Source organism: Leopardus geoffroyi, chromosome B1 (assembly GCF_018350155.1).
Source record: "Leopardus geoffroyi isolate Oge1 chromosome B1, O.geoffroyi_Oge1_pat1.0, whole genome shotgun sequence".
In the NCBI taxonomy this organism is placed as follows: domain Eukaryota; kingdom Metazoa; phylum Chordata; class Mammalia; order Carnivora; family Felidae; genus Leopardus; species Leopardus geoffroyi.
Window position 1 is genome coordinate 86,480,560 of NC_059327.1, and position 14,366 is coordinate 86,494,925.

The following is a 14,366-nucleotide window of genomic DNA, read 5'->3' on the forward strand; positions in this document are numbered from 1 at the left end:
TTTAGGGTTTATGTTGCTGAATCTCTCATTTCCAGTGCTGGAGAAGGACTGTTTTCCAAGGTAGCAGTGGGACCTAATACTGTTATGTCTTTTTATAATGGAGTTCGAATTACACACCAAGAGGTGAGTGGGGTAGAAGCAGAGAATCAGCTTGATTGGCTAAAGGGCTTTGTTTCAAACACTCTTAATTTTCCTGTTAGCCCCTTTAGTATTCCCTAGAAATATGAAAGAACAGTCTTTTTTGGTAAAACTGGTGGGGTATCCTGTCTCATAGCAGTCTTTGGACTGCTGTAGCAAAAATACCATTCACAGCATGGCCTATAAACAACAAAAATTTATTTCTCACAGTTCTGGAGGCTGGAAGTCCAAGGTCAACGTATTGACAGATTTGGTGTCTGGTTGGTCCACTTCCTGGTTCATGAATAGCCCTCTTGTCATCGCAGCCTCACATGGCGGGAGGGACAGGGGATCTCTCTGGGGTCTCTTTTAAGTTTCACAGCTATTTAATCAAAAGTGGGTTATTGCCGTGAATGAGACAGCAATTGCTTTGCACTGTGCTACACCCAGTATCTGAAAAATTGAGATCCAACTGGACTCTGTTAGTAATTATTATGATCTTGCACAGGGCACTGTATAGGCAGGCCCCCTCCTGTTTGTGCAAAAGTCACACAGTAGCCTGCATCCAGCCAGGAAGTGTTCTACTGCCAAAAAAAAAAAAAAAAAAAAAAAAAACCCAAAAAGAAAACAAAAACAAACAAACAAAAAAAAACGAAAACAAAAAGTTAAAGAATAATCACCTCTTGCCTTTAATATATTTTCCAGAATTCATGTGTGTTTTTGCTTCTGTTTCTTCGCTTCACAATGAACTTCCTTACATGTCTGCCTAAGGGCAGAAAGTCGATCCTTTAGCCTGGCTTGTTGTCTCCATCTGGTCTCACTTGCATTAAGCGTGTAGGACTTGGGCTTGCTGGTTCTATTGCTCATTCGTGTCTTCACTTTTTTACTTCCTGCCGTGGACTGCTATGGGGGAAATGCCATGAAATCCTCAAGTGTTTGCACTTTCAAAGCCGTCGTACCGACAAGGATGGCTTTGCACTCAAACTGAGCCGTGGTCGGGCACGCGGTATCCCCTGGTCATAGCCAGACTTCTGTGTCTGACGATCCAGGAAATTCAGCATATGAAAGGTGGCTCACGATATTGACACGCTATTTATTTATTCTAACATTAGATAACAGGTAACAAAACTGAAGCCCAGAGAGGGTAAGCCATTTGCCCAAGGTCACAAATACAGTAACCGTCAGAGTTCAAGCAGGATTTCAAACAGCAGAATCTGGCTCCAGGAGAAACTCACTGTGCTGTACTGTATAAATGGATGGGCACCCTCCTTCATGAAATTTAGATTCTATTGGGGAGATAAGAAAAATACACAACTGACAGCAACCTAAAGTAGATGGTATCTCAGTATCACATGACAGGGCTGGAATATTAAGACCCGTGAAGATTTTTTTCACGTTCATCACTGCTATATTCCCTGCACTTGGACATTGCCTGGCATATGGTAGGCACTCAGTAAATAGTTGTTGAGTAAATATCAGGTACAAATAATAGCCCAATTGTAATTTAGGGGCAGAAGAGACAGTACACCTCTGAGAGTCAATAGTTCTATATAAAAATGTGATCCTAGGGGCACCTGTGTGGCTCAGTCGGGGAAGCATCCGACTCTTTGATTTCGGCTCCAGTCACAATCTTACGGTTCATGAGATCAAGATCTGCACTGGGCTCCATGCTGACAGTGCAGAGCCTGCTTGGGGTTCTTTCTCTCTCTCTCTCTCTCTCTCTGCCCCTCCCCCCCACCTCAAAAATAAATAAATAAACTTAAAAAAAAAAAGTGATCCTATTTACTCTCAAAAAACTGTTCGGCTGGCATCACCAGATCCTGGGCTGTGGCTTGGGGTGGGGAAGTGGCTTGGAGAAGGGAAGCCTATCAGTGAATGAGCCCTAATGTAGGTAAGAAAGCACACTGGTAGCTGGGGACTCTGCTGGTCATACTGGTCACCCGCTTGTAACAAAGGTGAAGGACTCTCCTGAAACACAGTTTTGCATTCTCAAGTTCTGGTTCCACTTGATGTTCTTACTTTTGTTTTTCTTTTGCCTCATCTTCACAGTAGGGGTCCAAGGGATTTGGAGGTTGATCAGAGAAACAGATAAGACCACAGGAGGCAGTAGCACACAGGTTTTCTTGACACTGGGCAGTGCTTAGGGCGGCAAGAGACGGGATGTGCTCCCAGCATGAAACGGTCCAGAAGCTTGTGCACGAAGGCCACAAACCGAGCAGGAGGAAGGCAGGGAACTCCCAGGAAAGAGAGGGGAAGAGAGGGGTCTTATGTGTCTAGGTGACCTGGGGTACGGTGAGGGGTCTCTGGGCCAGAGACCTCCAAAGGACAGAGGCCGTCTGGGGGCTTTATGGCGCTGGAATGATCTAATCTACTGCTGGCAGATGTGGGGTCAGGTGTCCCCAGGAAAGCAGGCCCTGAATAGCTAAAACTCTGCTTTGTTTGGGCCCTTTAAAAAACAATTGAATGTGTAATGGGGCTCCTGGGTACCTCAGTCTGTTGAGTGTCCGACTTCGGCTCAGGTCATGATCTCTCAGTCTGTGAGTTCGAGCCCCGCATCAGCCTCTGTGCTGCCAGCTCAGAGCCTGGAGCCTGCTTCAGATTCTGTCTCTCCCTCTCTCTCTGCCCCCCACCCCCACTCACGCTCTGTCTGTCTCTCTCTCTCTCTTTCAAAAATAAATAAACAACAAAAAAAAAACAATTAGATGTGTAAAAATTTGAGTTTGGTGCTGGAAGGCTTTTGAAGTAACAGGTCTTAGCCTGCAGTGAAGAAATAAACAACCTAGGGACATCTGGTTATATTTTTGTGTGTCTTTTAAGGGACTTCAAATCCTTTTTTTCATAGAAGATAAAGAAAAATTAATACAGTGTAAGTTGAGCTGCCTGGTGCTGCCCATAAATGGCTTTTGCACCATCAGTGTGCAGACAGATGCCTTAGGTTCTTTTCACGTATATAACACTCAAACCATGAAACATAAGGATAAATGAGTTAATATTGCTGATGTTCTTTGAGATTTAGGGAGAATGGCTATCTCTAATGTTTGCTTTCTTGTTTTCTACAGGTTGACAGCAGGGACTGGGCCCTTAATGGGAACACCCTCTCCCTCGATGAAGAGACGGTCATTGATGTGCCTGAGCCCTACAACCATGTATCCAAGTACTGTGCCTCCTTGGGACACAAGGCAAATCACTCCTTCACTCCAAACTGCATCTACGACATGTGAGTATGACACCGAGCTGCCAGGGCAGATCTAGGTCCTATCCGCCAGGGCCCTGAGACTGAGGAGGGCATGTAACAGGTGTCATCCTGCCCCACGGAAGGCCGCTCCCTCCAAGTACCCTCCCAGGACCCTCACAGTTATGACCTGAAACTCAGAATCTAACTAGCTCCTCCTCTGGCCTTAGTAGGCCAAGAAATGGAAAAGTGCTTGGAAGGGTAGAAATGCTACAGAAATACTATACTTTGTGTGCGCTGTTTTGTTGATGCTTTTTTGTCCTTCCGTTGTCTCATTCTGGAAAAGTAAGGGTGGTGTTATACTTGAAATACTAGAAAAATTAAAATTGTTCTGCACAGTGGAGATTAGTGAACTCTTTTAGGTGTGTGAAAGGAAGGAGGAAAATAAAACGCTAAAGCTTAGGGCACAAGGTCTCGGTGTTGGAAAAGACCCCTGAAATCAGAGTCCGCATTATTTGACAATACAGAGGAAAGAAATACTGTCACATGCTACAATGTGGATGAGCCTTGAAAACATCATGCTAAGTGCAAGAAGCTAGTCACATAAGGCCCATAGTGTATGATTCCATTGGTATGAATTGTCCACCACAGCAGAATTCATGGAGACAGAATATAGATCAGTGGTTGCCCAGGGCCGGGGGGAGTGGAGGGAAATGAGGTTAATGGCGCATGAGCATGGGGTCTCTCTTGAGGGTGGTGCAAGGAACTAAAATTAGACAGTGGTGATGGTTGCACGACTGAAACCCACTGAACTGTATTACCTCAAATGGGTGAATTATGAGGTATATAAATTGCATCTCAACAAAGCTCTTATTTCAAAAAGCCAAATAATCCTACCTCTCAGAGTTTGAGCCTCCACTTCCACCTGCTCGTGGAACCTTTTCTTGTAAACCTCCATCGACGGGGAGCCGCCCTTGAGGGCAGCTCTCTGGACAAACTGAAGATTTTATGAAACTAGCTTTTGGGCTCTGATGATTCGAATGGTGTTTCCGTGGATACTAAGTGGGTTTCCTGGAACAGCCAGCCCTTGGCCCTAATCATTTCCCTTTCTCGTGCACTGTGCCAGTCTCTCTTCCCCATAGCAGCCCTACAAATATTTTAGAAGTTTTCATATACCCCTTGAATGTCCTCCTCCCAAAGTGAAGCATCTCTGACTATTCCTTGAAGGGTATAGTTGGGATTCCTTGTACCATCATCATTGATCTCCTTAGCTCAGTTGGAGAATGCCAGATCCTCCTGGGGGCCAGGCAGCTGCGTGCAACCTTTTCTGCTCAGTTAGAGCCTGCAGTCCCTCAGTGTATTGCTTGTTAACAGAAGCAGGATTAGATCCTGTGCATTTAATCTGTGGGAAAATTGCCAGGATTTGAATGTCCCTCCTTGCATCCCTGAGATGGCTTGAAAATTGTTCTGGCAGGGACTTGCTCCCCTTGGCACCCAGAAACAAGTACTGAAGCTACAACTGCTGTTTAAAGGGCAGGTAGAAATGGCAAAGGACATGTGTCATGTAAAATGAAACGGACACTGTTATTAACTCCAAGGCTTTCGTGGCCAATGTGAGTTAGGGCAAAGCATCGTTCCAAGCTGCACACAGCTTACCAACAATCTTTTAAAGCAGTGGTAACTAGCGATAATAAATGCTACTTAGACTGCTCTTTCAAAACAAATTACTTCTGTGATTTCATTGCAAGGACATGATTTTTCTCCCCAAAAGGAAGAGAGCACAGGACACAAGGGAGGGAACCATTTGTGCAGAATCAAGTCCCTGTACTCTTCAGGGTTATTTTCTTTGAGTCCAATGTGAAATACTAGTTGTTTGGGGTAATGGGAAGACTACCTGAATAATAATATATCATCATATAAAATTCAGAGACATGGGGCACCTGGGTAGCTCAGTTGGTTAAGCTTCTGACTTCAGTTCAGGTCACAATCTCACCCTTCGAGAGTTCAAGCCCCGCGTTGGGCTGTGTGCTGACAGGTCAGAGCCTGGAGTCTGCTTCAGATTCTGTGTTTCTCTTTCTGTCCCTCCCTCCCTCACTCTCTCTCTCTCTCTCTCTCTCTCTCTCTGTCTCTCAAAAATAAACACTAAAAAAAAATTCAGATACCAATTCATGGCATTCATTTGTCTGTAAAATCGTTGGTATTATTATGCACACTTTGACATAAACAAAACAATATCCCCATAAGCTGTAGTCTGATACAAAATGCCAAATGGACTACTTTCCTAGTTGTAAATATAGGTAACATGTCACCAAGGGGCCAAATCACTCGGTGCAGAGGTTTGCTTTGACCAGTAATCGTGCTGCTGGCGTTTTCTGAGCACTTTAGGCTGGTGCTGTGCAAACAGCTTCTCCTGAATTACCTCATTTAGTCCTCCCAGTACCTCTGTGGGGCAACTTCCGTTACTGTCCTCTCACTCATGGACAGGAAACTCGGACCTCTTAGTCCAAGTGGCTAAGTGTCCTTAATTGTTGTGCCTTAGTGCTTGCCTTGGAGAATCAGCACCTGAAATTGAGTTTTTTTCAGGGTGTCCATTTTCTACTCTTTGAAAATAACAGTAACACGTAGGAAAATGAAAATAGAAGAGGGTTGTAACAGAAGTCTTAGGCTTCTCCCAGACTTTTTCAGTGCACAAGAAGATTAGCTTGAGCTCCATTTCAGGGGTATTATTATTTTTTTAATTTTTTAACCTTTATTTATTTTTGAGACAGAGAGAGACAGAGCATGAACGGGGGAGGGTCAGAGAGAGAGGGTGACACAGAACCCGAAGCAGGCTCCAGGCTCTGAGCTGTCAGCACAGAGCCTGACGTGGGGCTCGAACTCACAAACCCCGAGATCATGACCTGAGCCAAAATCGGACGCTTAACCGACTGAGCCACCCAGGCACCCCAGGGGTATTATTTTTTTCATGAAATGTTTTAATTTAGAGACAAAGAGTTGTGATTTTCATAAGGAATTCCTGAGTTCCCGGGGCAGGGATGGATGTCTGTGATGGGGCACAGTGTGAGAATTCTGTGCGTGTGCACATGCTCACACACAACGCACATGTAGTCACTTAGAGTAGCTGAGTCCTCTGTGCCAAGTATTGTGTGAGATGTTTTATATATGTGATCCTATTTTGTCACAATGACAACTCTTATAGGATTAGGATTACTAGTATTACCATGAATTTGCAGGTAAGGAAAGTGAGATTCAGAGATACGGAAGTAAGCTCTCTGAGAGGGGGCAGTAATAACATGTCGAACCAGGACTCATACCAGAGTCTTCTGACCCTGAGTCAAGAGTGCTTTCCAGGAAAGATGACACCCATGTGGGGTGAACATAGAGACCCCTGGGAGTGAGGGTGAGGTTGTTCCTTTGTCCACCACGTAAAAGATGTCCCTAAACCACGGACACACTCCTTTCCTCACCACCAATAGAGGGAACTAGCCAAGTACTTCCTATCATGGTGCATGTGCCAATCTAACTTAGGGTCTGGAAACTTCTCCTTTGGCGTCTCAATGTCCTTTGCTCACAATGTGACTATAAACGAATGAGATTTATTTGACCAATACATATAGAAATAAAGCAAATTTCTTTTTGGCCATGCCTTACATATATGTATATATCCATTTGGGGTTTTGGAAGCCGTTAGGTGAGCTAAGTCTGTTACTGACTTATCTCCTATTCTCCCGCAGGTGTTATGGGAGTGAACCGGGTTGGGAGCCTTTGGTAGAGGAACGTAGCCATAGCGTTAGCCCTGCCTCAGGTTCTGAGACACCCGCAGCTGCTCCCTTCACAAGATGCTTCACAGGGAAATATTTAAAAGGCAGGTTGGCAGAGAGGTCTAGGCTTCCCTCTTGGAAAGAAATCTTCAACTACTTTTATGCTAGAAAACAACATTTCTTCTGTCTGTATAGGTGGAATACAGAGTTTTTTGCTTTTAAAAGTCCGGAGGGCTCTTCCTTACAGCTCCCAAAGCACCCTGGTAAAGCCTTGCCCACAAGGTACAGCCGGCTCATCGCCTGCTACGGGCCACATGAGCCGAAATGCCGACCGGCTGCTCTGGATCCAGTTTCTCATTAAGGACAGATTTTTGTGGTTGACCATGATTGTTGGTTTATAAATACAGAGTGCCATATATGCTCAAAAAGGAAGATAGAACAGAGATTTTTAAACTTGAGCGTGCACAGGAATCACTTGGAGCTGTTGTTAACATGCAGATTCCAGATCAGGTCTGGGCGGGGCTGAGATTCTCCACGTCTAGCTGCTCGCAGGTGAGAAGCTGATGCTGGCCGATCCGTGGGCCACACTTGAGGACCTACCAGTGGTACCCGGGGAAGAGCTCGTGGGGGATTCCTACCCCCACCCCCACCCGCACCCAGGCTTTGCTTCTAACCTCCTGGTCTGGCCCAGGAATGACTGTGTGCATCTTGGTGTCTAGGTTTGTCCACCCCCGCTTTGGGCCCATCAAATGCATCCGCACACTCCGAGCTGTGGAGGCTGATGAGGAACTCACCGTTGCCTACGGCTATGACCACAGTCCCCCGGGGAAGAGTGGGCCTGAAGCCCCTGAGTGGTACCAGGTGGAGCTAAAGGCCTTCCAGGCCACCCAGCAGAAGTGAAAGGCTCAGCCCTGGGCTTCAGAGACCTGGAATAGAAACTTGGATCTATGCACTACGTTTTCCGACAACGGGACAACCAGGGACTGCTCATGCTGTGACATCACATCCTCTCACGCTGCGTTAGCAACGACTTTCTCGCATACTAACTAGGCTTGACTGTATTACTCATACCAGATTTAAAATTAGCTAGCCTTGCAACAACGTCCTACTGAGAGGTATCGTCGAACACTTGACACAGCATGATGTTCTTGGGTGGTTCAAGTCTAAATCTGTACCACACTCAGAGATGCCAAATGATTAGACTGAAAAAGGGAAAGGGGGCTTTTCAGTCATTTTTAGCCAGTGGTTTTTCCATGATGTTTTTTCCTACGGCCAACACCAGGTGTGTTTTCACACTTGGTGTATGTGCCGTATGGAGGGTAGAGAATTACTACATTTTTATTCTCTAAATGTAGTATAATTTGCCTTTTAACCTTTGATCTGTATCTTGCAATAGAATGGCTTTGTTTTTTTTTTTTCCTAGCGAACAGAACCCCACTTTTTGAGTCATTTCACCCCTCAGTCTCATTCTCTATCTTAGCTATATCTTTTATAAGAGAAAACTTCCAAATGGATTTCGTGTCCGTGCCAGTGTGTAGGTCTCTCTGGCTCTTTCTATATCATTGTTTCATTATTATGTCCTAATATAAAGAACTGGCTCATAGGGCCAGGGTATTATTATAGAATTATTATTCTCGCATGTAAACAAAGATATCTTTGCTTTAAGATGTGAGAAGAGATGAGTTTATGTTGTTTGCGTTAAGTTATGGAAGAGTTGTAATATATACTTTAAGAAAGGAGAGAGGGAAATTAGTACTTCTAAGCAGTAACTATGGCAATTTTGCAATATCTTTAATAGTACTAGTAATTTCTTCTCCTCGGGTACACTTTAAATGTACATAACATAGAGCAGTCTGGCTTGTGGCACAGTGCATTGAATTCAAAAGTCAAATAACAAACTAGAATTCTAACACAGAATTCAAAAGTTGATTTTTTTTTTAATTGCTACTGTTAAGAGAGACATACTGATCACTAGGTACAAATCTAAATCTTAATACTAAAACTCTTCATTATTGTAACTTCAAAGCACTTACCTGCTTCAAAGCATTGTGAATTAAGAGTAATACCTGTATAGTTTAAAAGCAATGATATCAGTAGCATTTCAGCGATTTTGCGAGCCATGTGTAACCACAAGTGCAGAAATAAGGAGAAAACCCCTGTTTTTTTAGTTTAGCTAGTTAGGTATGTAACGTATCTGGGATCGCTCTGAATGAATTCTGAGAGTTCTGGGCTTTTGCCAGCGCCCTCACCACGTGCCCTAGCCATGTCTTGTTCAGATGCCTCCACAAGGCAGCTGGAAAGTTCTGGAGAGCAGTGGTGGTTCTGAAATGCAGCTGCTGGTGGTGGCACCTGTCACCTGAGCCGGTTTGGTCTTGAGAGCGAAAGCCTTCCAAGCCACTGGGGGAGCTCTGGCTGAGCACGGATTGCTTGGTAGCAGTGAGAGGAGTAAAGAAACAGGACAGAATTTGCTCCTTCTTGTCAGGTGCACGTTGTTCTTAGGAAGAAGTTAGCAAAAGTGCTCCATCCAGCGCTGTTCACAACTTTCAGTTCAGGCGGCCCCTGGACACAGGATTCAGCCCTCAAACAGTGACAGAAGGGGCCCCTCCCTCCTTTGCAGGGCCCAGCATCCTGGAGCTCCCCGCCCCCCCCCCCAGCAGTGCCAGGGCACGTGGCCAGTGCAAGGCGTGCATCCAGGTGGCGGTGGTTTCAGGGAGGATGAGCTGAGTGTTCACATGTGAGAAGTCGTCAGGGCTGCCAGAAAGATCTCCCGCAAAAGGAACCAATAGGGTTTTTAGATGAAAACGCAGCAGGATAGGATAGCTTCTTCTCTGTAGAAAGAGACCATTCTGTAGACAGCGACAGAGGGACAGTCTCGGGACTTGTATTCTGACGGGTGCTTTAATTCAAATGCGTCCCAAAGTCAGTGACTGTCTTCAGGAGAAAGATGGCTCTACTTGGCCCTCGGCCAGTTGAGCTGTAGAGCCAGGTCAGCGAGCGAGGTCAGGATGGAGCCGGTCACACTTCCAACACAGCTGTGCCTCGAATGACGTCATTCCCGGGGACAATGTCATTCTTGCTGAGGCTGCAGTGGGGGTGTAATCTCTGACCTGATGGGTTATTGGAACTACCCCACTCAAATGGAATCTTTTTTTCTTCCTTTCTTTCCTTTGATATAAGGCATTGAAGAGTTGTAAGGAGTACCAGCTAACCCATTTTTCAAATTAGATATGTAATGACAACCCTCAGTTTAAAACCCAGCAGTGTGTCTGTGACCGTCAGACAAATCGGGGGAAACAGTAAGTACACCCAAGCCTCTCTCTCTCTCTCTCTCTCTCTCTCTCGCTCTCGCTCTTTCTCCCTCCTCTCTTCTTGTGCCTTCTGGCTCTTTCTCCTGTTCTCCAGTCCCATCTCTTTCCACTTCCTCTCTTGCCTGTAGGAAGCTTTGCTGTCCGTGTCCAGCTGATCTCTAGCTCTTTTCCATCCTCTCCCTCCCTGTTTTGAGCGTCTCTCCTTTCTTGCGAAGCCCTCCGTGCGTACCTCTGGCCATTTACTCTGGGTCTCTGCCTGGCTTTGTCGCTCCTGCTCTCCCACAACCCGCCCCCCCAAACCCCACTCCCAAATGGAAGGCTTTGTCATGGACTGGAATCAGAGGGGGGTTGAGGTTCACTGTGTTCTGTAGGTAGGTAAAGAAGTCGTGGTGGTTTGAGGTACCATAAGGAATTAATGGGTGAGAAAGGAACGTGTTTGTTCCTTATTCGAGCCGAAGTGTGACAGGGAAAGCCTCGGGATGTATTTCTCTCCTGAATCTTTACATCCACGGTGGAAGGAAACATGTCAGGAAGCAGCCAAATCTGGTAGTTTTGGTCGAATCATGACCACAGCAGAATTGTGGAAGATTCCATGTGGTGGGGAATAAAGAAATAACTTTGTGCTCTCCCAAAACACGCTGGCACCCGTGAGGGTACGTCTGGAGGAGATTCACTCAGAGCCGTCTCAGTCCAACTCCTGCATGACTAGATCTTTCCTTAGCAGCTTTTCTAGGACAAAATATTATCTTGTGTTAGAGTTAGGAATAGGAACTAATCTGTAGGAGTATGTCCCACATGGACATTTGAACGGACTAACAAGACAACGGTAAGGACTGAGTTTCCGACACAAAGGAACGATGACATTAAGAGGCAACAGGCAGGGAGGGCTTGAGTTTCGTAGTACCTATTCTTATTTTAACCTGCTTCATCCCTGGTCTACCTGAGAAACAAAGAAGGAAGTTCGTTTTTCAAGACCTCTTTGAACCTGTCCGGGGCTGTAGTTAAATGTATTTGCCTTCCGCGGGTTCTTCACACTTGAAAAACTATTTCCTTATCACCAACAACCTGGAGAGGCCAACGTGGAAGCAAAAGTGTAACCATTTACAACATTTAATTGTAACTATTAAACAGTGGCAGTAACTGTAAACAGTGAATTCAAGGGTTGCCTTCTCAGTGAGACAGTATGTGGCACTTTATAGAAACTTTCCTTTAATATATAAAATTTTAAATCACTCACTACAAAGTGCATTTAAGATCTTCCAAGAAAGTATAGTTTTCTGTTTTGCCTTGTTTTAAAACAGTTGCCTCAAGTTTCTGTCTTAAGAGTAGTGATTTAGAATCCAGACATCTTTTTTTTTTTTTTTTTTTTTAGAAAAACAAGCAAAACTACGTTGCAAGACTGATAGTTGTAATGTTTATTTGCCACAGATCAAAGGTTCACAAAATATATTAAATTTACATCTACTTGAGGTACCTTGATAGATTGTGTTTTCTTTGATCTTTCCCTTCAGGAATTTGGAGCCTTGTTGTCACTTTTTTATTTTAAAACTACTAAATTTTAATAGTTTTATTTTGCCAAATGTGTGCAGACATATTCAAAGCAATGAAACTATTTCAAGCCATACAACCACAGGGGTGGAAACCCTTTTCACAAATTTTAATGTGTTTGTATGTAAATAGATGTTTGTATGAAATATTTTCACGGTAGAATGAATATATTTAAATGAAGTTGAATTATTCCAGTGCTATTTAAACAAATTACAAAATTTTTGGTGAGAATTACCTGAGTCTATTGAGATACAATGCAGGTCAATTTTGATTTTTAAAACTCAAAAGCCTACAAATAACTCTGACTCATGGCAACTGCCCTGCGTTGTTGCATCTGACGTGGAGAGAGCTTGTAGGCTTCCCCAGTGCCTCTGCCGCTTCCTGGTGTAAGTTAGGTGCTCATGGAGGTGTGTCCACCTTTAAGTGACATCACTCCAGGCCTTTGAGGGCCCGCGAGTGAATTAGAGGCATTAGAGACACTGGTGCAGTTATCCGGAGCACAATTTCTTTGCAGGGCAGCAGAATCAGAAGCCAGATGTGGCCGTGGGAACCTTAGAACTGGGTTTTCTGGCCACCATCAACCGCCACCCTTACTGCCTAGTCACACATGTCAGGGAGGCTGCCCTCAGTGGAGTTGGGGTTCAGACCCCAGGGTGGAACTTCACGGTTTTGCCAGCAGTCCCTGCCTCCTGGCCTCCGCCTCACTGGGAGGAAGGAGGAGGGAGCCGCTGGCAAGGGGCCCATTTCTCAGCACAGTCCATTTCCCGTCTCAGCTCTGGGAGACTATGCACGCAAGCACCAAACTTTCAACCAGAGAGAGACGTCCTCGGATAATGCAAATCCTTGCTTCCTCTGTCTGTGACTTTACACACTGTTGTTAGAAGTCGTTTTAATATCAAGACCAATCACATCTCTGGGACATACCTCCCAACTCTCCTGACTCTTACGTTACTAGAACAACTCCTTTGTAACGGCATTCAACTTGAGTGGGTTGTTTGTTTGTTTGTTTTCCCTCTGCTTCGGTCCTGGATATAAAGAAATGATAAACATGACAAATTTTCACTGTGTATACTAGCAATATGTACACACACGCCAATGTATCTTAACATAGTGACTTGGTTATATTTTGGGTTCCTATAATTAACTTCGATCCTTGCATTGGGAAACCACAGGGGTGTGTGATGTCTGCTTACCATAGAAGAAATCAGGTTCATGGTCTGAGCTCCCTCTTTCAAAAGGTTTCCTCTTGGGTTTTCTACGTTCTCCTTTTATCCTGAAATGCATTTATTAGGTTGTGAGGTATGTTTAAGGATTGGAACCTAGGGGTATGCTTTCAGCATTCATCGCAACCAAAAGTTAACCCCGTCACAGTTAACAAAAGATTGGTCTTTTGTGGAATTTGAACTAAATCTATGAGCCTTATTCAAGATCTATGATTCTATGATTTTTTTAAATTATGGGAAATTAATGAAAGATGTTTACATGAATAATGTTTGCCCTTACTGTGTTATGAATGAGTTTTTTTGTAGTGTGTCTGGGTGCATGTGCAAGAGAGTAGGAAAAATGTTTCTGAAACAAAACTTGACAAATATTTGTAATGAAAAGTAAATTTAAAGATTGCTATAATTGCGCTATAGAAACAATGCAAGTATTAAACAAAATATACAATCATCTGTCAGTGTCTTTCTTTGTCATTTGGGGCAGAAAGGCAGTAACATTGTTCTTATGACATGTCTATTGTATGTCGAAATTACTAAGCCAACCTTTACATTTTGAGTTATTTTAAAATGTGGTTAGCCATTTGCCATTTTCAAAGCATTAGAGGAGAGGGGAGGAGGGGTATAAAATGGTTAGGAGCTTTGGATTTAGCACGACTCCACGTGTACCTATGAATCCAGAAGAATTATCAACATCACACAAGAGGGTCCAGTTGATTACATAAAGGTTAAGGGTATTGGATATAAATGAAATGGTCAGGGGAAATACCTGAAGGATGGGAAGCTTCGGCTCATGGTTTAAAGAAGATAATGGGAATTTTGTGAGATGTTGCGGTAGATTGTGGAGACCTTAGGACAGCTTTGAGCTGAGGAAACCGGCAACCCCTGAGTCCTCCCCAGATCACAGCTCGCATGCCCAAACTTGCCCCTCCAACATTCCCAAGGAACAAAAGCCAAAGACACCGGAGGTAAAAGTAATACTTGGCTATTGTGCCTTGTGCCCAGGGACCCAAAGCAATGGATTGGAGTAAGCTGGGTGGTCCTACGTGAAGGGCAGTTAGGCATTAAACTGAAGCAGGCGGCGAGACCTCCTGTTTTATCTTATCCCCCTCAGGTGCCCAGTCTTTGATCTTATCACACCTCCTAGGAAGAAGACCGAAGCAAGTAAGATGATTAAATCCAGCCTGATGCTGGATCAGATTCATCACTTGGATAGAGACACTTCCATGTGCTGGATCTTTTT

General features: G+C 44.4%; 1 protein-coding gene across 1 annotated transcript in view; it reads left to right on the plus strand.

Annotated features, from left to right (window-relative positions):
• The window catches only part of SETD7 (SET domain containing 7, histone lysine methyltransferase), a 50,142-nt gene extending 36,565 nt beyond the window's left edge, over positions 1-13,577 (plus strand). Inside the window, exons 7-9 of the mRNA XM_045467236.1 lie at positions 6-123; positions 3,177-3,334; positions 7,770-13,577. Coding sequence (XP_045323192.1) covers positions 6-123; positions 3,177-3,334; positions 7,770-7,950 — 457 coding nt within the window. The 3' untranslated portion in view covers positions 7,951-13,577. The remainder of the gene's footprint in view (positions 1-5; positions 124-3,176; positions 3,335-7,769) is intronic.
• Positions 13,578-14,366: the final 789 nt, after the last annotated feature.